General features: G+C 41.2%; 3 protein-coding genes across 8 annotated transcripts in view; 2 read left to right on the top strand and 1 right to left on the bottom strand.

Moving 5' to 3' along the window:
* LOC112069533 (gelsolin-related protein of 125 kDa-like) overlaps nt 1-25,389 on the bottom strand; it is a 243,717-nt gene that overhangs the window by 161,903 nt on the left and 56,425 nt on the right. The gene's annotated exons all lie outside the window — the stretch shown is intronic.
* Nucleotides 1-25,389, top strand: part of LOC111979311 (uncharacterized) — a 141,014-nt gene that overhangs the window by 90,196 nt on the left and 25,429 nt on the right. The window contains exon 3 of one of the 5 annotated variants that reach the window (XR_011475356.1): nt 21,715-22,531. The exons of 2 other annotated variants lie outside the window; for them this stretch is intronic. The gene's annotated coding sequence lies outside the window, so the exon portion shown is untranslated. Of the gene's footprint in view, nt 1-21,714; nt 23,533-25,389 lie in introns of those variants that run through there. 2 more of the 5 variants (XR_011475354.1, XR_011475357.1) reach the window with 2 other exon arrangements.
* Nucleotides 5,170-20,691, top strand: LOC112069527 (zinc finger protein 664-like). Its single transcript, XM_070438574.1, has 2 exons — nt 5,170-5,749; nt 19,961-20,691. The coding sequence occupies exons 1-2, from the start codon at nt 5,422-5,424 to the stop codon at nt 20,689-20,691; spliced, it is 1,059 nt and encodes a 352-aa protein (XP_070294675.1). The 5' UTR covers nt 5,170-5,421.

The following is a 25,389-nucleotide window of genomic DNA, read 5'->3' as shown; positions in this document are numbered from 1 at the left end:
CACAATCAGAGCAGTGGTAAGATTTGTCTCCTGTGTGTGTTTGCTTTATGTTCAGTCAGATAATAAGTTCTACCAAAGCCTTTTTCCCACTTGATCAGCGATTTGAGTCAGAATTCACATGCAAGTGATTCTAACCAACTCTTACTCTCCCTTTTTTGCTCGCGAATCGATATACCTTTGGGATCACTCATCGTATCCTTGAGATAGGAGCATTCTGCCTTTCGTCTCTGTGATTGTGGTAAAAATTCTTCTCTGTTGCTGCTTCCTCACAAATTCTGGAGGATCTTAGCGACGCTGGATACTGAGAGGTTTCTCTACTTCATCGTTGCTGTCACACTCACGTCTGGTATGTTTATCAATGCTAACGAGTTCTCTCCTCATATACGTGTCGTTGTACTCGCTTGGGACACTAAAGTCTGTGTTTCATAACTCACCAACGAGTTTCACAGGCTATACATGATCGCCATTTGCTGCTTCCTCTCTTTGGTAGTTGTGAAAAGGTGTCTCTTGGTGTCCCTTTGATCTACAGCGTTTACTACAAGTCGTCTGTGATGTTTATTAAAAAAGTGCTTTCGTCCCACTCACATCTTTTGTGCGTTGGAACTGTCTGGTGATGTAGCGTTGTGTCTATGAAGAGTCTCTCTCTTGCGCTGTTGAGTTGTTTAAATAAGTGCGCTTTGTGTTTCCTCTACTCTCAAAGTCTATAACCGAGCTCGTGTGTGGAAAGATGCGATTGTGCTACTCCTGTAGCGTTGTTTCGTCCCAACGCTTTTGTGATCACCTAGCTTATTACAGATTCTATATATTCTTTTCATCATCTGTGAGGTAAAACTTGTATACTCGTCTCGACGGAAGAACTTTGCTTCCCTAAGAAACCTGACACAACACCAGAGAACACACACAGGAGAGAAGCCTTATAGCTGTGATCAATGTGACAAGAGATACTCTCATTCAAGTGGTCTGATTGAACATCAGAAAATACATGCAGAAGATCCAACACCAGACCTGGGTAGTAGAACACAGTATTCATCATTGCAAAAGGTTTTTATATAGCACATGCACAGAGCGTTCCTTATCGGACATTTAGAAAATGTGAAAAGGAGTTTGCTGGGTTGTGTGTGTGTGGGGGGGCTGCATCTGAGTGTGTGTGTGGGTGTAAAACATAAACATTTAACATTTAAAAAAAAAATATTTCTTTAATGTTTTTAATTTTTTAGAAAGTACTTTTACTTTTACCACTATAATTTTTTTTTTAAATGTAATTTTGTCTTGTAGAATTCCCCTGGAGTACTGGGGCTTCTACTGGGGAGGACCAATATGGACGACCGGGGGCTTCAGAGCCTCTCATTGGCCAATACATAGCATGCACAATCCAGGGTTTATATACCTCATTGGTTGGTACTCACACAGTGTGTTCTGAAATCTGTGAATATTTTGTAATGTTTTTAAAATTGGTATAAACTGCCTTAACTTTGCTGGACCCCAGGAAGAGTAGCTGCTGCCTTGCGCCGCCCTATGGGACTCCCAATCACGGCCGGATGTGATACAGCCTGTATTCAAACCAGGTACTGTAGTGACGCCTCTTGCAGTGAGATGCAGTGCCTTAGACCGCTGCTACACTCAGGAGCCCAGCCAATGGGGATCCATTACATAAATACAGGAGCCAGCTATAGGGATCCATAATAAATACAGGAGCCCAGCTAATGGGGATCCATAATAAATACAGGAGCCAGCTAATGGGATCCATAATAAAATACAGGAGCCCAGCTAATGGGATCCATAATAAATACAGGAGTCCAGCTAATGGGATCCATAATAAATACAGAGCCCAGCTAATGGGGATCCATAATATAAATACAGGAGCCCAGCTAATGGGGATCCATAATAAATACAGGAGCCCAGCTAATGGGGATCCAAATAAATACAGGAGCCAGCTAATGGGGATCCATAATAAATACAGAGGCCAGCTAATGGGGATCCATATAAATACAGGAGCCCAGCTAATGTGGATCCATAATAAATACAGGAGCCCAGCTAATGGGGATCCATAATAAATACAGGAGTCCAGCAACTGGGGATCCATATAAATACAGGAGCCCAGCTAATGGGATCCATAAAAATACAGGAGCCCAGGCTAATGTAGGGATCCATAATAAATACCAAGAAGAGGATGTTTCTAGCTCTGATGTTTTGGCTGAAACAATAAATGTGTTTTTATCAGAACAGACCTATTGGTTCCCTTTACTAGTCTGTTCAGGTAAACACTTTTCCTCCCTCTACTTTTAGAGTGGAAAGAAAGAGGCTGGACCTACTGGCTGAAAGTTATTGATCTGAACAACATTTTGTAGAGAAGTAACCTATTTGATCAAATAAGACCTACCAATAGCAGTAGTCCATGTCTTAATGCAACCAATAGCATAGGCCATGTCTTAATGAACCAATAGCATAGGACAATGAGATTTTTGTGATTGGTTACTTTTCAGTCACATGTGCATAAGGGAGAGGTGGTGTCTGATGTCTGCAGGTCAATGCAACTGAGAAATATGATCCTTGTATTATTCTATGTGAATATCAGCAGTGGTAATGATTGTGAAATATTTTGTTCATTTCATGAGAGCAACATGATAAATTAATGATTTCTGAACAACCAGTTTTTATTTAATGTCTTATTAAGAGTATCTTATCAACTTTATTTCACTTGGAGATGTTTCATTATAGAGAACATGACATGACAATACATGACATCTAAGTAGCTGAATATGATTATGTGACTAAAGTCTAACAGTTTGACACACAAACTCATGTTATTCTGGAAAAACAGTGGGAGATCAGTTGAGCTGAAACGGAGTGGGATTTCTTTTACAATTAGGAAATAATATGTCATGTTTTACTCGTACCTCAGCCAGCATTGTGAATGGTTAGGAAATAATATGTCATGGTTTACTCGTACCTCAGCCAGCATTGTGAATGGTTAGGAAATAATATGTTATATTTTACTCGTTCCTCAGCCAGCATTGTGTATAAACCTAGTCTGTGCGATTAATCCATTGTCTGAAAGGGTTAAAAACACACTGAAAACATCCAAAATACAYCCTGTATACYGCTAAAATCTACAATGCCATGTAAAAAGAAGATGACATTGTAATGTTTTTWAAATGATATAACTGCCTTTATTTTTGCTGGACCCCAGGAAGAGTAGCTGCTCCATTGGCAGGAACTAATGGGGATCCACAATAAACCCCAGAAAGAGTAGCTGCTGCCTTGGCAGGAACCAATGGGGATCCATAATAAACCCCAGGAAGAGTAGCTGTTGCCTTGGCAGGATCTAATGGGGATCCTTAATAAACCCCAGGAAGAGTAGCTGCTGCCTTGGCAGGAACTAATGGTGATCCATAATAAATACAAATACTTGTATCAATATATTTGTGTCTCTTTACTCTCGGATTCTAAAATGCTAATTAGCATCAAAGTAGACGACATGCAAGACTATAAATCCCTGCAAGCTCCTGCATGTCATCTCTAGCCGACACCTTTCACAAAACAGTTCACAGAATTGTCCATTGAAATACATTTTTTGACAATTTAATCATTGTTACATTAAGGCCTGATTGGTGGAGTACTGCAGAGATGATTGTCCTTCTGGAAGGTTMTCCCATCTCCACAGAGGAGCTCTGGAGCTCTGTCAGAGTGAACATCSGGTTCTTGTTCACCTCCCTGACCAAGGCCCTTCTCCCCCGATTTCTCAGTTTGGATAGGCAGCCAGCTCTAGGAAGAGTCTTGGTGGTTCCAAACTTATTCCATTTAAGAATGATGGAGGCCACTGTGTTCTTGGGGACCTTCAATGCTGCAGACATTTTTTGGAACCSTTCCCCAGATCTGTGCCTCGACACAATCCTGTCTCAGAGCTCTATGGACAATTCCTTTGACCTCRKGGCTTGGTTTWTGCTCTGACATGCAYTGTCAACTGTGTGACCTTATATAGACAGGTGTGTGCCTTTCCAAATCATGTCCAATCAATTGAATTTACCACWGGTGTACTCCAATCAAGTTGTAGAAACATCTCCAGGATGATCAATGGAAACAGGATGCTTCTGACCTCAATTTCAAGTCTCATAACAAAGGGTCTGAATACTTAAGTAAATACATTTGCAAAAATGTTTTWAAAAAACTGTTTTTGGTTTGTCATTATGGGGTATTGTGTGTAGATKRATGAGGGGGAAACATTATTCAATTTTAGAATAAGGCTGTAACGTAACAACACGTGGAAAAAGTGAAGGGRTCTGAATACTTAATGAATGCACTGTATACCACGGGCAGAGTTTTCTACCTCTGGCAGAATTTTCTTCCGCAGGCAGAGTTTTCTACCATTGGCAGTTTTGTACACAGTCATGTGATATAGAAAAGTCCAATCTTAGGAGAGTACTTGGGGAGGCACTATACTGTGTGTCTGCAGGTGTCTATCAGGTCAAAACCACTGATACAGGTGCCCCTCCTCCCTCTGGTGGRATGGATCRTGTCTACAGAGAAACCTAGATTCAAATACTTAGATTTGTGTGTATTGGGTATATGTTGTGAAATTGTTAGATATTACTTGTTRGATATTACTGCACTGTCGGAGCTAGAACCACAAGCATTTCGCTAAACCCGCAATAACATCTGCTGAACACGTGTATGTGACCAATAAAATGTTATTTGATTTTGATTTGAAATAAATGTCCTATTTATCAAAGGTGCTTTTGGCTGGGGTCAAAATGACGCCAAAGGATTTGAATTTGTTAAACATCCATATTGATACAGAAACACTAAACCATGATTTAGATGTATTAAGAACAAGTTGATTGACAAAGTCATGAAAGATTGGAAGAATTGAATAAACCACATTTTGGCTATGATAAAAGATATGCCTCTGGGATCAAAATGATCCATGTCAGAAGTATGGTTCAATGCAAATGTGTAGTGAGTGTAAAGTTTGTTTTAAATTCTCACTCATTAAAAATGAATCAATCAACACATGCTTCTCTTTGAATGACTTAATATAATATTAAACTTTTATGAAATAAATGAAAAATTAACTTTTGGTTCCTCAACTGCGTTGCCCACTCCAATCAGCAGRTGGCGATGTGCGTATTTTAGGTTCAGGCGATCCTGCCAGTGTGACGTGTAATCTAGTGAACGGGACGCTCCTTCAACAACAACAGCTAGTCAGACACCCCCGTAGCTTTCTAGCAAACATAGTTACAACATTCACGCTCTTTACACTGTTTTGGTGTATATTAGTCGATGTGTTTTAAACACACTTCTGTCGTATGTACTTGTTGGCCCATTTAATTATATATTTACGTTGTTTGTCAGCTAGCTGGTTTGCTAAGTTAGCTTAGAACTAGGCTAGTCGCTAATGCTAGCTAGCGAACACCCCCGACCATGAGTTCACTAAGTTACTCTCCTCCTGCTAAAGAAGAGGKGGTCTGCTGGACGGAGATAGAAGCTTTCGTGAAAGAGGAGGAGGAAGAGGAGGATGTTACAGTGCAAAAACAAGTAGAGGGTGAGGATGTTACCGTGAATGAAGAAGAGAAAGACGTTTCAGTGAAAGAAGAGGAAGACAAGTTCAGAGTGAAAGAGGAGGAGGATGTTACAGTAAAAGAAGAGGGGGATGCCGTTTTTGGAGTGAAAGAGGAGGTGGGGGAGATGACTGTCACATTGAAAGAGGAGAAGGAGGAAGAAGAGGARGTTGGAGATCTGTTYAACACCAGTAAGTACCGTCTCTGCAGTCGTTGAACCAATATGCAGTAAAGGGGTTCTACACTTTAATGTTGTTCTGTAGGAATGGCTGAAGCTACACTGTAACGTGTAGAACATCAAGAGTGGACCATCAACAAAACGTTAACACTTGATCAAATGCATCCAATAACAATGCCTGAAAAACTGTAGTCCTCAATATCTCCTATTAGATTAGCCCAATATGTRGTCTTAAAGGGGCAATCAGCTGTTGTTACATCTATTTTGGGACTAATACATTAATGAAATGTACCCATTGTTTCTTGTAGAAATCACTTAGAAATGTCTCATGAGCTTAGTTCAACTGTTGTACCCCATCAGAACCCAAAATATAAGCTTTTTTTTACTCCAATGTTTGTCAGTAAATATAAACAACCCTGTATATACTCAAAACATGGTTAAAACTATAATGTTGATATCATGGATGGTTGCAATTCTCCATCCCCATCCCTCAGCTTTTTACCGAAACGGGCAGGGAGTATGCTTTGTTATTGTTTCTACTTCTGATTGCTGCCCCCGTTACTCCTCAAGGTCCAAGGACAGTATGTTATTTTCAGAGGTAGACTGGCTCTGGCAGGTAAAATAGTCAAATATTACATCTAAATGTGAATCGATTCTCAATTGCGATACGTTTCTAGAAACATAAATTGCTGTACTTTCATATCACATCAAAATAATTCACACAATACTTTCATATCACTTCAAAATAATTTCACACAATACTTTCATATCACATCAAAATCGGTAACCAGTCGCGACGCCCCAAAAGGTAAACATAATTCGTTTCTCGTCATTTCTCTTTCCTTCAGGCTTCTTTTTCTTCTTTGGACTTTATATGGCAGTTGGCAACCAACTTTAAAGTGCATTACTACCATCAACTGGACTGGAGTGTGGACCTCAGTTCATCTTTAAATCACCCACGTGGGTATATACCAAGACAGTCGTGAAGAGGGCACAACAAAACCTTTTCCCCCTCAGGAGTCTGAAAAGATTTGTCATGGGTTTTATTCGGCATCTGACCGTATGGCACTACAGAGGGTAGTGCGAACGGCCCAGTACATCACTGTGGCCAAGCTTCCTGCCATCCAGGACATATATAATAGGCGTGTCAGAGGAAAGCCCACAAAATTGTCAGAGACTCCAGTCACCCAAGTCATAGACTGTTTTTTCTGCTACCGCACTGCAAGTAGTACCGGAGCGCCAAGTCTAGGACCAAAAGCCTCGTCAACAGCTTCTACCCCCAAGCCATAAGACTGCTGAACAATTCATAAAATCGCCACCGGACAATTTACATTGACCCCCCCACCCCCTCCCTTTTGTGCACTGCTGCTACTCGCTGGTTGTTTGTTACCTATGCATAGTCACTACGTGTACAGATTACCCCAACTAGCCTGTACCCCCGCACACTGACTCGGTACCGGTGCCCCCTGTGTATATTACTTTTTATTATTACTTTTTATTTTAGTCTACTTGGTAAATATTTTCTTCTTCTTGAACTGCACTGTTGGTTAAGGGCTTGTAAGTAAAGCATTTCAAGGTAAAGTCGAAGTTGGTGTCTTGACGGATTTGTAAAAAACACTATATATATATTTGTTTTAATGTTGCTGACACCCCTCCCCAGAGGTGTCTCATTATTGGGATTCATTGCTGATTCCTACCTGTAGCTCACTATGAGGTGTCTAGTGATACAGGTTAAGGGCCCTGTTGGAGATTGGTGGTTGGTGGCGGAGTCGAGGGAACAAGCAGGGTTGGACACGGCCATGTTATTACCCCACACACAGTCTCTGTGGTTCATATGAACCCCGTTCCTGGGAATTAGATTTGATTACAAATCGCCCCTGTCTGTTACCACAGAAGGGTTCCATCTGTCCCATTCCCAGCTWGGTTACGAGGCACTTTTTTGCCAGTACCTATGACTGGTTCATAGGGGAAACCTCCATGCTTATTATAGAAAAAGTAATTAGGGGAAAACTATTTAGTAAACTGAAATAAAACAACAAACTTGTTTGAAAAATGAAAACTATTCCAAAACTATCTTTGACTCCAAAATTAAAATAGCATACAAAAATAACCAGCATGAATTATGTTCAGTTTGAATAATTTATATCTTAACTTTGGGCAGAAATAGAATTGGGTTTTAAATATTTTTTATGTGGTTTTAAAGCTTCTGAACCTGGTGGCTGGTAAAGGCTGCAATGGGATGGCAATGTTTCAAATAGACCTAGCTTGTGTATCACTCAATTGCTATCAACAGAAATACTTTAAGAAATTATGATATTGGAAACTCCTTTCGATTCGTATTAACAGCTTAAGGAAAAGAACATTGGCATGAATTACCCTCTGTGAACGAGAAGAACAACATTACAAATATTTTCAAAGATGTGAGATAATTAACTTGTTCTCTGTAATATCGTATGGCTTTGCAATCATGATATTACGTACGTAGGAAAATAGGCATGTTTCTCGACTCATACCCTGACTTTAAGAAGGGATTTTCGTGAGAATTTGCTTAGGAACTGCTTGTCACAGCATGACAATGTGAACTCGATTGGTCGACAGTCTCTTGGACGGGCGTTATATACGCTTTTACATTTTCTGGAATAGTTTTTCTTTGAAAACGTTTTTGTTTACTTGGCTGCACTGTATTGTTCATCTCTGAAACTCACTGAGATAATTCCTTTGATACAGCAGTAGCAATACAGGGATATAACATCTACAGAAAAGACAGGAAAGGTTATGGGGGAGGTGTTGCTGTATACAGTGCATTCTGAAACTATTCAGACCCCTTGACTTTTTCCACATTTTGTTACATTAAAGCCTTACTCTAAAATTGATTATTTTTTTCCCCCTTTCATTTTGCTAATTTATTTGGCACACCTGCATTAGGGGAGTTTCTCCCATCCTTCTCTGCAGGTCCTCTCTAGCTCTGTCAAGTTGGATGGGGAACATCACCGCACACCTATTTCAGGTCTCTCCAGAGATGTTAGATCGGGCTCAAGCCCGGGCTCTGGCTATGTCACTCAAGGACATTGAGACTTATCCCGAAGCCACTCCTGCGTTGTCTTGGCTGTGTGCTTAGGGTCGTTGTCCTGTTGGACGGTGAACCTTTGCCCCCAGTCTGAGGTCCTGAGTGCTCTGGAGCAGGTCTTTCATCAAGGATCTCTCTGCACTTTGCTCTGTTAATATTTCCCTCGATCCTGACTAGTCTCCCAGTCCCTGCTGCTGAAAAACATCCCCACTGCATGATGCTTCCACCACCATGCTTCACCGTAAAGATGGTGCCAGTTTTCCTCCAGACGTGACGCTTGGCATTCAGGCCGAAGAGTTCTATCTTTGTTTCATCAAGCCAGTTTGCCTTTTGTCAAACTCCAMGCAGGCTGTCATGTGCCTTTTACTGAGGAGTGGTTTCCGTCTGGCCACTCTACTATAAAGGTCTGATTGGTGGAGGTCCTTCTGGAAGGTTCTGGAGCTCTGTCAGAGTGACCATMAGGTTTTTGTTCACCTCCCTGACCGAGGCCCTTCTCCCCCAATCGCTCAGTTTGGCCGGGTGACCAGCTCTAGGAAGAGTATTACATTTAAGAATGATGGAGGCCACTGTGTTCTTGGGGACATTCAATGCTGCAGCATTTTTTTTGTTGGTACCCTTCTCCAGATCTGTGCCTCGACACAATCCTGTCTTGGAGCTATACAGACAATTCCTTCGACCTCATTGCTTGGTTTTTTCTCTGACATGCACTGTCAACTCTGGGACCTTATATATACAGGTGTGTGCCTTCCAAATCATGTCCAATCAATTGAATTTACCACAAGTGGACTCCGAACAAGTTGTAGATGCATCTCAAGGATGATTAATGGAAACAGGATGCACCTGAAAGCAATTTCGAGTCTCATAGCAAAGGGTCTGAATACTTATGTAAATACGTTATTTCTGTTTTTTACCTGTTTTCACTTTTTCATTATTGTGTGTAGAATCCTCATTAATCTATTTGTTTAAATCCATTTAAAAATAAAGCTGTAACATAACAAAATGTGGCGGGGGTCTGAACTTCCTGAATGAACTGTTTTATTTCATTTTAAAAACGTTACCTTTATTTAACTCCCAATTACGTCCGGTTGTGACACAGCCTGGACTCGAACCAGGGTGTCTGGTAGTGACACCTTAAGCACTGAGATGCAGTGTCTTAGTCCGCTGCACCACTCAGGAGCCCCATAATCATGTTCTAGTGCTGTCCCCAACTAAAATAAATATTGGTCAACCAAGAGTCGTCTGTTCTTTCTACCAATCGATTGGTTGAAATGTTATGTGTATTTTTCCATATATAGACACAACCCATGTGTTTTAATAAAATCAACTATATGTACTGAACTGGTCTGATGCTTTAAGCACGCTGTTTGATCAAATAATTAAGACACACAAATGACTCGAGGGAGCCAGAGATCAAGATAACCTAACCAAAAGGAGAACAATTATGCCGTTATGCGCCTGAAGTTTCCGGTAATGGGCTACACCAGCGGTCTGCAACCTCCATTTGGAGTGCCAAGTTATCTAACCATTTCTACCAATCTGTGTGCCAGTTAGGATTTTCATATGCACAATTTCGTGGAACAGTTTCATTTAATTTATAATAGTATCTCAAAATCATTGTCTGTGATTAATCTATCTAAATCTAAAAGAAAATTATACAAATCTAAAAGTAACTTCTGTTGCCATTGCCAACTATGTAAAAATAGCCTACATAAAGCCTACAAATAAAAACATTGCAGCCTGCAGGTAGAAAATATCCTATAAATCACATTTGCTGCACATGGCCTGTCTACAACGAACTTGAAACATTGTATCAACTATCAACTGGGTCGGCCCAAAACTCGAGATAGCAAGCTTGCAATATTGTATAAAATATTCTGGGCCCTCAGAGTTTCCCGGCCAGTGAGTTCGGGACAGACACAGCTGTTGGCTATTTGTGCAAAGGATAAGAAGTAATCAGGTTTTTTATGACATTTCCACTGGATCAGAACATTACATTTTTCCTTTTTATGCCGAGGGGTTATCGAAAGGGGGAGAGCTGGAAATATTTTATGAAAATACTTTGAGGAACTATTGTCATTCGCAATTATTTTGATTAGACTTTGTTTACTTGCTGTTTGAGGTGAAGAAAAAATTACTTTGAGAAGCTCCACAACTCATTAGTGGTGGTGCGTTAAGACAATCAGAAATACTATCAGACATCCCCAAATGGGCACATTCATAGGCCTACATTTGCGCGCAGAACAGGTAGACTAATCCTACTTCTATATGCGTAATCAGGTGTGCGTCCTTACTCAACATTRACAGGAGTGTTTCAAACAAAAGACAATTAATAAATTGACAAAACTGACGCATCTTGCSGGGTCAGGTCTGGGTGGTCTGCAATGGGCCGTTTCATTTAGTATCCGTTTGGGTCGGCATGGGGAATGATTGTATTTTCCCATAGTATGTGGTACCGAAGTTGACCGACTGAAAGGGAACGTAACTACTTGACTATAATTGCTCTTCCCTGAAGGAGGGAAACAAGGTACAACACCTGTTTGTCCCCGCCCCTTTCCTGGGTCGGTGAAGAGCGGTATTAAATTGAAGGAATAAATCCGAGCTTCACGCTCATCACCTGTGGAAGGTAGGGCTTCCAGTGAGGCACGGATTTAGTAGTAAGTTGTACCTAGTTTCCCTCCTTCAGGGAACAGTAGTTATAGTCATAACATGTGGATTTAATAGTATGTTGTACCTAGTTTCCCTCTTTCAGTGAGCAGTAGTTATAGTCATAACGTTAAGCTTGTCATATGATGAACTTCAACTTAAATACYGGATCTTGCTGTCGGACAGTTTTTTGTATTCTGAAACGCACTCGAACTATGTATCATTTAGTGTCTCCTTATGTTACGCTGGGAAAACAGTTTTCATGGGCACAGAAATACTAAATAATTTCAGTCTGCAAAATCCAATGGTTCTAACCGAGAGTCACCTTAACTTTATTGACAACACCCAAATGGATACTCTCATTTACGTGGTTCTTCAATAATTACACATAATACTTAATACTGTAGCTGTTTTGTTAGTCACATGTTCAACTATCATCAGCTGATCCAGGAAATCATTTTCTGAATGACAGTCAAATGACAAACATCACGACATGCAACAACAACCAAAGTGCTTCTTCATTCATTACTCTGGTAAATACAGTTATGCCATGCTCCATGTTGGATCCAACATCCCTAACAAATTGATGTTTATAGTGTGTTATGTCTGCTTATTTACTGTAGGGTCTCGTTAGTCTGTTTGGACACAGAGATACTTAGCTCATATTGTGTAGAGAACTGTTCTTGATGGATAGGCTGTTGTACAACACACAGAGCTATTTTCTTTTATTCAGGACATTTAGAATGACAACCCATTACAGAGTAGCCTAGTGGATTATTCACTGTCACGAGAATTATGTTCCAATGTTCATAAACCCAATTCAATGAACTACTCAGCCTGAAACCCAGAATTTGTAGGAAACTGGTTGAAATGAATCAGACGGAGGCCCAGCTACAATAGTCATGTGGTATGTGGCAGGGTCTACAGTCAATCACGGATAACAAAAGAAAACCAGCCCCGTCGCGGCCCAGGATGTCTTGCTCCCAGACAGGCTAAACAACTTTTTTGCCCGCTTTGAGGACAATACAGTGCCACTGACACGGCCCCTACCAAAACTGCGGGCTCCCCTTCACTGCAGCCGAGGTGAGTAAAACATTTAAACGTGTTAACCCTCGCAAGGCTGCAGGCCAGACGGCATTCCCAGCCGCGTCCTCAGAGCATGCGCAGACCAGCTGGCTGGTGTGTTTACGGACATATTCAATCAATCCTTATCCAGTTTGCTGTTCCCAAATGCTTCAAGAGGGCCACCATTGTTCCTGTTCCAAGAAAGCTAAGGTAACTGAGCTAAACGACTACCGCCCCGTAGCACTCACTTCCGTCATCATGAAGTGCTTTGAGAGACTAGTCAAGGACCATATCACCTCCCCCCCTACCGGACACCCTAGACCCACTCCAATTTGCTTACCGACCCAATAGGTCCACAGACGACGCAATCGCAACCACACTGCACACTGCCCTAACCCATCTGACAAGAGGAATACCCATGTGAAATGCTGTTCATCGATTACAGCTCAGCATTTAACACCATAGTACCCTCCAAACTCGTCATCAAGCTCGAGACCTGGGTCTCGACCCCGCCCTGTGCAACTGGGTCCTGGACTTCCTGACGGGCCGCCCCCAGGTGGTAGGGTGGTAACAACATCTCCACCCCGCTGATCCTCAACACTGGGGCCCAACAAGGGTGCGTTCTGAGCCCTCTCCTGTACTCCCTGTTCACCCACGACTGCGTGGCCCTGCACGCCTCCAACTCAATCATCAAGTTTGCGGATGACACTACAGTGGTAGGCTTGATTACCAACAACGACGAGACGGCCTACAGGGAGGAGTGAGGGCCCTCGGAGTGTGGTGTCAGGAAATAACCTCACACTCAACGTCAACAAACAAAGGAGATGATTGTGGACTTCAAGGAAACAGCAGAGGGAGCACCCCCTATCCACATCGACGGGTCAGTAGTGGAAAGGTGGAAAGTTTTAAGTTCCTCGGTGTACACATCACGGACAAACTGAATTGGTCCACCCACACAGACAGCGTTGTGAAGAAGGCGCAGCAGCGCCTCTTCAACCTCAGGAGGCTGAAGAAATTCGGCTTTGTCACCAAAAGCACTCACAAACTTCTACAGATGCACAATCGAGAGCATCCTGTCGGCTGTATCACCGCCTGGTACGCAACTGCTCCGCCCACAACCGTAAGGCTCTCCAGAGGGTAGTGAGGTCTGCAGAACGCACCACCGGGGGCAAACTACCTGCCCTCCAGGACACCTACACACCCCGATGTCACAGGAAGGCCATAAGATCGTCAAGGACAACAACCACCCAAGCCACTCGCTTGTTCACCCCGCTATCATCCAGAAGGCGAGGTCAGTACAGGTGCATCAAAGCAGGGACCGAGAGACTGAAAAACAGCTTCTATCTCAAGGCCATCAGACTGTTAAACAGCCACCACTAACATTTAGCGGCCGCTGCCAACATACTGACTCAACTCCACCACTTTTAAAAATGGGAATTGATGGAAATTATGTAAAAATGTACCACTAGCCACTTTAAACAATGCCACTTAATATAATGTCTACATACCCTACATTACCCATCTCATATGTATATACTGTACTCTATATCATCTACTGCATCTTGCCATCTTTATGTAATACATGTACCACTAGCCACTTTAAACTATGCCACTTTATGTTTACATACCCTACAGTACTCATCTCATATGTATATACCGTACTCTATACCATCTACTGCATCTTGCCATGCCGTTCTGTACCACCACTCATTCATATATCTTTATGTCACATATTCTTTATCCCTTTACACTTGTGTGTGGTATAAGGTAGTAGTTGTGGAATTGTTAGGTTAGATTACTTGTTGGTTATTACTGCATTGTCGGAACCAGAAGCACAAGCATTTCGCTACACTCGCATTAACATCTGCTAACCATGTGTATGTGACTAAAAATTTGATTTGATTTGAATAGTCAGAAAATGTATTTACGAGAAGCGCGCTTCTCTATTGTACAAAACAATTCATTTTATACTGGCTTCTCACGCACACACATTCACACAAACATACGCACACACATTCACACAAACACACGCACACACATTCACACTAACACAACCATACGCACACCCTTTCTCACCAATCTTAGCACACAATGTCCTGCTACCCAACCGACAAAGATTAGGGGATTCCGTGAGACCTACTCCCCCTCCTCCCTCAAGATAGGGAGACTGGGAAGTACTCTCAGTGGCCCCAGCCAAGGTCGGCACTGAATCTTGCTCAGATCCCAGGTTCCCAGAACATTCCCTTATCAAAAGAACTCACGTGTTTAATTAAAACTCAGAAAATAAAACTTCTAATATTCCATGTGTGTACTTAAGATATCGTGTCTCTAGGAAAATGGAAATCTCCTCAAACCCAAAGGTTAAAAACAAACCAAACATTTCCAGAAAACCCATTATACTCYCTCCAATCATAAGTTTCCCCAAATTTAACATACGACTTGACTAGTTTGGCCCAAGCTTGCTTTGCAACATTAAAACCCATTTAGTCTGTCTGCAAACAGTCTCTCAAAGTGCTTGATAGGCATACCCTGCCATTAGACACACACAACTATGATTAATGTGCACTGTCCCTTTAAAATAAAATTAACCCAACCTGCAATCCCCTTTACCGACCTGACATGGTTCCACGTAATGGAARCAGATTATAATGTTAGAATACTTGAACTTTCTGTTCCAATTCACTAGTGTTACCTAAACAATCAAACCAAAAATCAATAACCAGAAACTATCACAAAACTTTTACGATTAAACTATTCAGACCTGAATCTCTTACAGCCAAATATAGCCCAGTGAGTGCGACTAACTGTTCTCTTCTTACCAGTGGACAAGAATATAACCTCTCCTCATTAACTTCCTGCCTTACCGCTATCGTAAGATTAAAACCAAACTTTACACTTTACAACTGTCCCTTCTTTCGGCTTCACCTTTATGAATTGTTCCAGCCTTAAAAGTAACATGTAAATTGCCAAAATTTATAACCTACATCCGTCAATCCATAAGAATAGAAACACATTTCGATGGGCACAACTCTATCGTAATTATCTCGCCGTTATTATTTAGAATTAATTTGATTTAGGTAACTGTCTCTTCTAAGATTCAGCATTTTAAATACGACTCCATCCTCAATACGTTATTCCAGCGGACCATTCAGGCAAAACAACGTATTCCATCGGAATCGCCCCGCTGTTATTTAGAATGGATGAGTCTTTCAATTTAACCTAAACAAGCTATTAAAACGTTCAGTTTATATCCTAATCAAACACTAACTAACCGTATCTCTCCCAGCAAAACATATCAGTATTTGAATTACAATCAGAATGAATTTTAGTCTATTGGTGCCTAGGCTGAGATACGAACCCGAGTCTCCTGCGTGGTAGGCAAGAATTTTACCAATTTTACCGCTGGACCACCATCACTATTGGAATGACGGAGCTTCCCCGCAAACAACCCTATTATTATAATTGTCTGTAGTCGCAAACTCCGGCACGCACTACCGAGACCATTCCTAGAAAATAGCCCTAATTTAAAGGTCCAAGCGTTTCCCCAGCGAGGATTCTCATTAATCTCGCTCTCCTTGTCTCTGCCTCCCTCTTTCTCTCCCGATTGTCACGCCTGTCCTTCCCCTTAGTTGAATTACAATTTCGGTGGTTGTGTCCTACCTGGTCGCAATGTTTACAGGGAGCCTTACACTCCCGGGCGAAATGTCCTGTCTCATTGCAATTGAAACATCGCTTCTCTCCGTCTCTGTCATCGCGTTTCTCTGTTTTTCCYYTTCTGTTTAAAATCTTTCCTGCTCTTTCCCCAAGAGCAGCGATGAAATATTCCGTTCCTGTCTGATCTTCCTTACTTCTCGTTTCCTTGAAGCCTCCTTTATGCTTATCTACAGTTACTCCGATAGTGACCATTAGGTACTGATCTCCTTTCTTTTCTATTCCTCCTCTGAGTCTGGCTGTAGGCGCCTGACCTTTTTCTCTCTGCTCTTGCCTTTGACCCTCTCTCCTATCCTTTCTGTTCTTTCTACAGTCTCGGTGATTGTGGCCCACCTTATCGCAGTGCATGCATGGTTCCTCACACTCCTTAGCCAAATGTCCTGACTTGCTACAGTTGTAACATTTTCTGTTCTCGGGTTCTATCCATTTTTTCCCTTCTCTCTTGGGTCCCTTCCCCTTAAGGCCTCCTCCTTTCTTTTGACTGTCTCTATCCACTTTTCGCAATAAGTTTGCTAAATCCTGTCCTGCGTCCCCAGCACGTGGGTTGGGCAAGGCAATTAGAGGATACTGACTAGCCTCCCTTTCATCTTCGTCTTCCAGCCACTCTGCTACTCCTCTCCTCCCTGGGTTCTGGTTATGCGACTTCAGCCTTCTGGGTGGTAAAGCCCTGTCTCTACCTCTTTCCCCTACATCCTGTCGCTTGTTCAGCCTACGTCCTCGTTCGGTTAAACCTTTCATGACTTTCCCTATGGTAGCTAGCCCTATCCTCATCCGACTCTACCCCTCCCTCTGCATCATCAGGATTCTCTCTCCGCGCCTGGTCTAACYGGGTGGGACATAATTTAGGCTTATGAGGGACCTTCAGAGGAGCCGTGGGAGTTATTGCTCTCTGTTGCCGGCAACTTACATCTTCCTTCTTTTTCTTTTCTCCCTCAGCTCTCTTCCTCGCCTCGGCTAACCATACCCTCGCTGTGTCTAGCCCATCTGCCCGTTGTTTATCTGCCTTGTCTCCACAAACCCTATTTATTTGTATAATCATTGTTTCCAGTTTTTCTATATTTAAACGTCCGTCAAATCCATACTTTTTCCTCCATTTCGGGCCAAAATAGGTGTTCCTCTTATCTTTTCCTTGCATATATATTTCTCATCTCCCGTTAATTCCAGGACCTCCTTTGAGGATTTACTACCCATGTTTAATAAAACCTTGTAGTTACTATGATACTTCTCACAATCTATGTGTATGTATTTCTATGATCTATGTATGTGCTCATTTTACCGTTATCCAATCACTATAGTTGTTATCACAATCTATGTGTGTGGCTCTTTAATTCTGATTAAATTACTCCTATGTGTGTCTCACTATTGGTGTGTATGTTGCTATCTCTTAACCTATGTGTGCTTTTCCTTTCTTGAAACGTTATCTATAGTGGTGTAGATCGGACATTAGGTCTCATTGTTTACAACCTATAAGCTATTTTCCAGGGGTCATAAATCCCTAGCCAGCAGCCAATTYTTCGGTTGTTGCTTGTTCTTTTGACGTCAATATYTCGTATCTCACTCCGCTATATTAGGTTTCCCTTCTTTCTCCATTTTTTGGACTTTATTTCAGTATTGTCTTTTGAATTGGATCTATGGCTAATTCACTTTTGTTAATTGACCATTTAAAGTTATTTGTTCGCATAGAATTACCGTCCTATCTCACAAACCTTAGCAATATCCTCACACTTTAGGATTTTATTTAGGTATGTCTTTTGAATTGGATCTATGGGTAATTTACCACATGTTAATTAACCATTTAAGTTATCCTATTTGCACAAATTCCCCGTCCTATCTCACAGCACCTATTTATATCCCTTGCTAATAACTTCTCGGCCATTCCTCAAATAACTTTTCGGTCATTACCTCACAGACCTCAATTATTAAGCTATTTTTATTTATGGTAGTGCACATGTACCTCAGGTCATTGCAGACCTGCTCCTCTCAATCGATTCCTTGCTAATACATAAAGTAAAAGTCTCCTATCCCCCAAATTCGTGAATAAAGATTACTGACCTTGTATTGAAGACTGGGAAAAGCAATGTAGGTTGGATCTCGTCACCACCTCTGTCGTGTACCAGTTCACCACTGGCGTGAAATAAACCCTAAATYCAGAGGTCAGGTCTTTGTCTTACGGATCCTGGATCCGCCCGTGCACGGTTTTCAGCAGTTCCTTGGGACGACAGAGGCAGGTATTGAAATCCGTCTCGAAGGACCAAATTGTCACGAGAATTATGTTCTCAATGTTCATAAACCCAATTCAATGAACTACTCAGCCTGAAACACAGGATTGGTAGGAAACTGGTTGAAATGAATCAGACGGAGGCCCAGCTACAATAGTTAGAAAATGTATTTACGAGAGCGCGCTGCTCTATTGTACAAAACAATTCATTTTATACTGGCTTCTCACGCACACACATTCACACATTCACACTAACACTAACACAACCATACACACACACTTTCTCACCAGTCTTAGCACACAATGTCCTGCTACCCAGCCGACAAAGAGTAGCACTCCTGATCTTGCGCTGTAATGTTCAGAATACATTGTGAAAAACTAAAATCTTCGCTCACCATTTTTGCTCCAAGCAGATATACTACATCCGTAACTAGTGGTTTCCTCATTAGCAGGGAGGAGTTTCTACAACTAGATATACTACATCCATAACTAGCGGTTTCCTCATTAGCAGGGAGAGTTTCTAGACAACCAGATAACTACATCCAAGACTAGCGGTTTCCCAATTACCAGATATACTACATCCATACTAGCGGTTTCCTCATAGCAGGAGGAGTTTCTACAACAAGACTAACTACATCCATAACTAGCGGTTTTCCTCATTACCACAATATAACTTACATTCCATAACTAGGTTTCCTCATTACCAGATATACTACATCCATAACTAGTGGTTTCCTCATTACCAGAATATACTACATCCATAACTAGAGTTTCCTCATTACCAGATATAACTACTTCCATAACTAGTCGGTTTCCTCATTACCAGAAATATACTACATCCATAACTAGCGGTTTCCTCATTAGCAGGGAGGAGTTCATAACAACTAGATATACTACACCATAACTAGCGGTTTCCTCTTACACATATACATACATCCATAAACTAGCAGTTCCTTCATTACCAGATATACTACATCCATAACTAGTGGTTTCCTCATTACCAGATATAATACATCCATAACTAGTGGTTTCCTCATTAGCAGGGAGGAGTTTCTACAACTAGATATACTATATCCATAACTAGTGGTTTCCTCATTACCAGATATACTACATCCATAACTAGTGGTTTCCTCATTACCAGATATACTACATCCATAACTAGCGGTTTCCTCATTAGCAGGGAGGAGTTTCAAATTGTGTGCGCTTTGACAATGTGCCGCAATTTTAGCAAACACAGAAATTGTCCTATATCGGAGACCAAAAGTCGTATGGCACATTGCTTAGGGTTTCAACAACTTTAAATTATTTCTAGCCTACCATCATCAATTTTACTACTAATGTGAAAACAAGACTAAATTTGACTATTGTTGCTCATTTTAAGACAATTGTCAAATAATTGTAACATTCATCAGATGTCAATTGTTGTACAACATCATGGCTACGCTGTTGGCATCACCTTTTACAGTGGATTCTGCTGTTGTGGGCCTTTAACCATCTGTCTGACTTTGTTGTTCACACAGGAGACAGACGGGACTACCGTGGATCCTCTGGGGAGCCTCAACAACCTCATGATGCTGACGAGGCAGAGAAGAGTCTCTCCAGATCAGAACACATCAAGAAACACCAGCAGAGATCCACAGGGAAGAGAACACACTGCTGCTCTGACTGTGGGAAGAGATTCACCTCATCAGGCATTAAAATTCACCAGAGAATCCACACAGGAGAGAAACCTTACGGCTGTACTCAATGTGGGAAGAGTTTTGTTCAATATAGCCATCTGAAGATACACCAGAGAACACACACAGGAGAGAAACCTTATAGCTGTACTCAATGTGGGAAGAGTTTTAGTCATTCAACCAGCCTGATATCACACCAGAGAACACACACAGGAGAGAAACCTTATAGCTGTGATGAATGTGGGAAGATTTTTACTACATCTAGAAATCTGACTCKACACAAGAGAACACACACAGGAGAGAAGCCGTATAGCTGTGATCAATGTGGGAAGAGTTTTACTCAGCTAAGCAGCCTGACATCACACCAGAGAACACACACAGGAGAGAAACCATATAACTGTGATGAATGTGGGAAGATTTTTACTAGATCTAGCAATCTTACTCGACACCAGAGAATACACACAGGAGAGAAACCTTTTAGCTGTGATCAATGTGGGAAGAGTTTTGTTTTATCTTGCCTTCTGACTGTACACCAGAGAATAACACAACAGGAGAGAAACTTTATAGCGTCATGAATGTGGGAAGTTTTTACAAGGTCTAGCAATCTGACTCACACCAGAAGAATTACACACAGGAGAGAAATCCTTTTAGCCTGTACTCAATGTGGGAAGAGTATTTACTCAAGCTAAGCAGCCTGATATCACACCAGAAGAAAACACACACAGGTGAGAAACCTGTTTAGCTGTACTCAATTGTGGGAAGAGTTTTACTCAAGCTAAGCAGCCTATAGTCACACAGAGATCAACACACAGGCAGAGAAACCATATAGCTGTGATGAAAGCTTTGTGGAAAGATTTTTGCTAGGTCCAGCAGATCTGACTCTACACCAGGAATACACACAGAGAGAGAGAGCCTTTTCAGCTGTATCAATGTGGGAAGAGTTATTACGTCAGCTTAAGCAACCTTGAATCACACGCCAAGAAACACACACAGGAGAAAACCATATAGCTTGTGATCAATGTGGAGAAGAGTTTTTGTTCAATCTAGCCATCTGAAGATACAACCAAGAACACACACAGGAGAGAAAACCTTTAGCTGTGATCAATGTGGGAAGAGTTTTGTTCCAAGTGCTGGTGATCTGACAGGTACACCAGAGAACACACACAGAGAGAAGGAATATTTTAAGCCTGTGATCAATGTGGAAGAGTTACTTGTTACACTTAGCCTTCTGACAGTACACCAGAGAAACACAACACAGGAGAGAAACCTTATAGCGTGTGAATCGAATGTGGAAAGAGTTTGTTCATACTACGGTAAGGCTGACAGTACACCAGAGAACACACACAAGAGAGAAAAACCTTATAGCTGTATCAATAGTTGAAGAGTTTTGCTACATATGGGCAGCAGACTGATAACCAGAAGAAACACACACAGAATAGAAAATCGTAAGCTCTAATTGATGTGCGAAGAGTTTTACTCAGTCAAACAGCCTGGTACAACACCAGAGAACACACACAGAGAGAAAATCTCTTAGCTGTGACCATAGATAATCTGATAAAAGCTCTCAGATCAAATATCAGAAAGTATGTACATGAAAGAGTTGTTTCATGATATCAATTAATTAATGTCACAATGTAGAATGTTTTAACATTGTAGGAGTGTTTTAATAATGTCACAATGTAGAAGCCTAAATGTTCCCCTTTATCAATTGATTTCAACATGATATGGATATTAGCCTCAGGGGGAAAATCCAGGCTCTGAATTGAAAGTTGTGTTGTGTTACACTTAACATGTTGGTGACCCACTGGAATCAAAATGCAACACTTCAAATGTAGCTAGCTGTTTTCTACAAATTGTCCTCTAACCAGTGAGTGTTATATTATTCCCAGATTCCGTGTGGTTTTTGAGCTGTTAGTTTTAACAGGATGTGGAACTCCTCACCACTTTCCTCTCCTCTCGCACAAATGATTTCAACATGATATCGATGAGAGATGACAAATAAGTGTTGCATTTCTTTCTTTAGCGGCCCCTACATTTAAATGCATCACTCCAAAATGTAGCTGACTGTCCTCTAACCAGTGAGGTAAAAGATATCTCCCATTTCCATGTTTTTTCTTAGTTGTGTYAGTTTCAACAGCACGTACAACCTAATCAATATCAGTGATTTATTGCTACTTGTCAAAACAACAGTGTTGCTGGTGCTTGTGCAGTTTATATGGTGCTTGTTTAAAAAATACAAGTAACATGATTATTGTGGCAGATGTTTGTGTATATAGCACATTTTATGTTTAGGTTTTCAATATATCACAAGTGAGTTAAGACGAGAGTTCTAGAATCTAGTGGGGGAAATAAATATATTTTTTTCTTGTTTTTAATTGTTCACAGCCAGTAGTCACCATGTTTATATTGGTGAAGGTGAAGCATTGTAGTTGATTATAATGTGAAATTGAAGTTGTTTTCTGTTAAGCATTCTCTTAAGGGGGAAGGTGTTACAGTCTTTGGTTTTTCCATTTATATTTTGAGGTTGGACTTTAGCACGTATAGCTCGTTAGCACGTATAGCTTGTTAGCACGTAGGGTGCACTGATTGGTGTCACCTCGTTAGTCAGTATGTGTTACACCTGTGCTGGCTTGTCCATCTCGTTAGTGGGAAGGTGTTTCACCTGAGCTGGTCCAGGTTCTATTGAAGAGTGTCTGGCCCAGTGCTCCAGTTGTGTTGATAGATGTGGAGAGTCAACACCTTTAGTTGCGCTATTGTTTTTATTTGCTTCCCTTTTTTAAGTTTGTTGTGGGTTTTTCTTTTKTTTGCCTCTTCTTGGGCAGATTTAGTGGGTCTCATGGTGGGTGTCTTTTATCTCCCAGTTGTTGTTACTAGTCAACTTTCAGTGGACACTGTGAGAGCAAAACTGCAAGATTATTTTATAATACTTTTATTGCATCAAATGGTTGTTTTATGCAACAGAATAGAGGGTTCTTCGAACTATTGTGTCTGTGTTCTACTGAGGATGGGCCTCTGGGATATCACACTGACAGATTTACAATGTCTTTTGGGTTATAAAACCTAAAGAGACCGCATTCCAGAGCATGAGTTAATGTTTCTGTTCTATATGGTACCAGGGAGAGATGACCCCAGGGCCAGGCCCTGGTCTCTACACAAAGAGTACTGTTTTTACAGCAGATACTGTCTGCTAAGAATTATAAATATCTCTCATACAAATCCTAAACTTGTGACCCGTTCTATACATCTGTTGTTCATCATGTAGGTTGAAAGACCTTTGTACTTTTGACTCGTGGCTCTCAACGAATCATCTGGGGGTGATTCATCGACCAGCCATCATTATTGTAGAGCACTCAATTCACTTTATATGTGTGCGTTGTATTGACCTGCTCCCTTATTAATAAATGAATATAGATTTAGTTTAAGAATAACTCTGACTTGTGTGAGTTATAAGTTTGTCTCCTCATTAGATATGAAAGAAATTAACCACATTTGGGGATGTTAATCTTCACTTGGTGACCGCTCCTGACGACCTGGGTAAATGGTGCACCAGGGATCCCTCAAACTTGGGATCTCGGAGACCACACTTTGATCTGAGAGGCAGCGATACGAGTGGATACCAAATCTCAAACCTAGTTTTAAAAAAAGAGGTGAGCGAAACACGCAAAGGGTCGTTTTTAGAAAAGCCTCGTAGGCTCTGAGTGTGTATTCCTGTGTGAGGGGGTCACCTTGGAGGTGTAAACAGGGCCCATTGAGGAGGCTCTGAGTGTGTATTCCTGTATTTTCCCAGTATGAGAGGAGTTGCTAGATTTATTGAATAAACCTTTTTCCATAAAGTTAGAGTGAACCCAGGTGGCTGACTAGCTGTTGATGTTGAAGAAGCGTCCCGTCCACTAGATTATACGTCACAGTGGCAGAATCACCTGAAAGACACACATCGCCATCTGCAGACTGGAGTTGGTATCGCAGTTGAGAAAATACTTTCAGACAAATAGCTAAAAAGCGACTGCCYMWAAAAACCAWCGACTCCMTTTGAAAACGGGCKATGTGGCATCAGAAACATTTATTATMGTGTAAAAATGTACTACAAAGTGTAGCTAAATAGAATAACTTTGGTCATACCCACTCAATACCAGCAACAGTGTGTGAAAACCTTGTGAAGACTTACAGAAAACGTTTGACCTCTGTCATTGCCAACAAAGGGTATATAACAAAGTATTGAGATAAACTTTTGTTATTGACCAAATACTTATTTTCCACCATAATTTGCAAATAAAAATTCATAAAAAATCCTACAATGTGATTTTCTGGATTTTCTTTTCTCATTTGTCTGTCATAGTTGAAGTGTACCTATGATGCAAATTACAGGCCTCTCTCATCTTTTAAGTGGGAGAACTTGCACAATTGGTGGCTGACTAAATACTTTTTTGCCCCACTGTAAGTGTTTTTCTGACATTTTGGGGAAATTTAAGGGAAAATAAAAAAACTTCCCTAGCAGAGCCCCAAGTCCCATGGGGACGTCCTCGAGAGTGTGGATGTTCTCCCCATCAAAGGCCAGCGGGATTTCACTCATGGTGAAATGGATTTCCGCCGATGTGCAGTAAAGGAGTGAAGTGCGGTGAAATCTGTGTCAACAAAAGTAAGAAAAGATTAATACACATACAATTAACAAAGAACAGAACAACTGTTCAGCTGTAGTTTTATATAAGCATGCACACCTATGTTTATGAAGAAACAGATGATTGGTGCATAGGCATACCATGTCACGGACATAAAGGCCACTCTTGTCATTGAAGAGGTCGGGCAAGAGTAGAATCGCTGCTGTGGTCTCCAGTCCCAGTAAAGTAAAGCAATGATCTTACTACACTTGCTAATTTTATTACAAAATACATTAGAGAAAGGGAAGGAATAAGAGCAAATCCCTCATCTGTATTGTCCTTCAGGGACTGTCAAAATAGCAGGATGATGTCCTCACTCCAGGCTCGCCTCTCAACCTCTGATAGTCCTTGAATTATCTTTTTGTCTATATCCATTCCATGGACTTGATTCATTTCTGAGAAGATCTGAAAAGATCATTTGCACACATTTGTATGCTAATAGATGTCAGTTTGTATTGACTGCTATGTAGGTTAAATGTACACTTCAAATGCAGCTGTCCTACAACATATCTGTACCTTCTTCTTGATCCCAATTGCATTGTGTCTATGTTCTGTCCGATAAGAATTTCAAAGGAAGAGAAAATGTCAAAGAATAGTCTTACAAGCATTAAAAAATAT

Source organism: Salvelinus sp. IW2-2015, unplaced genomic scaffold (assembly GCF_002910315.2).
Source record: "Salvelinus sp. IW2-2015 unplaced genomic scaffold, ASM291031v2 Un_scaffold1042, whole genome shotgun sequence".
Taxonomy (NCBI): domain Eukaryota; kingdom Metazoa; phylum Chordata; class Actinopteri; order Salmoniformes; family Salmonidae; genus Salvelinus; species Salvelinus sp. IW2-2015.
Note: the sequence above shows the minus strand (reverse complement) of the source record. Positions and strands in the feature narration are given on the sequence as shown.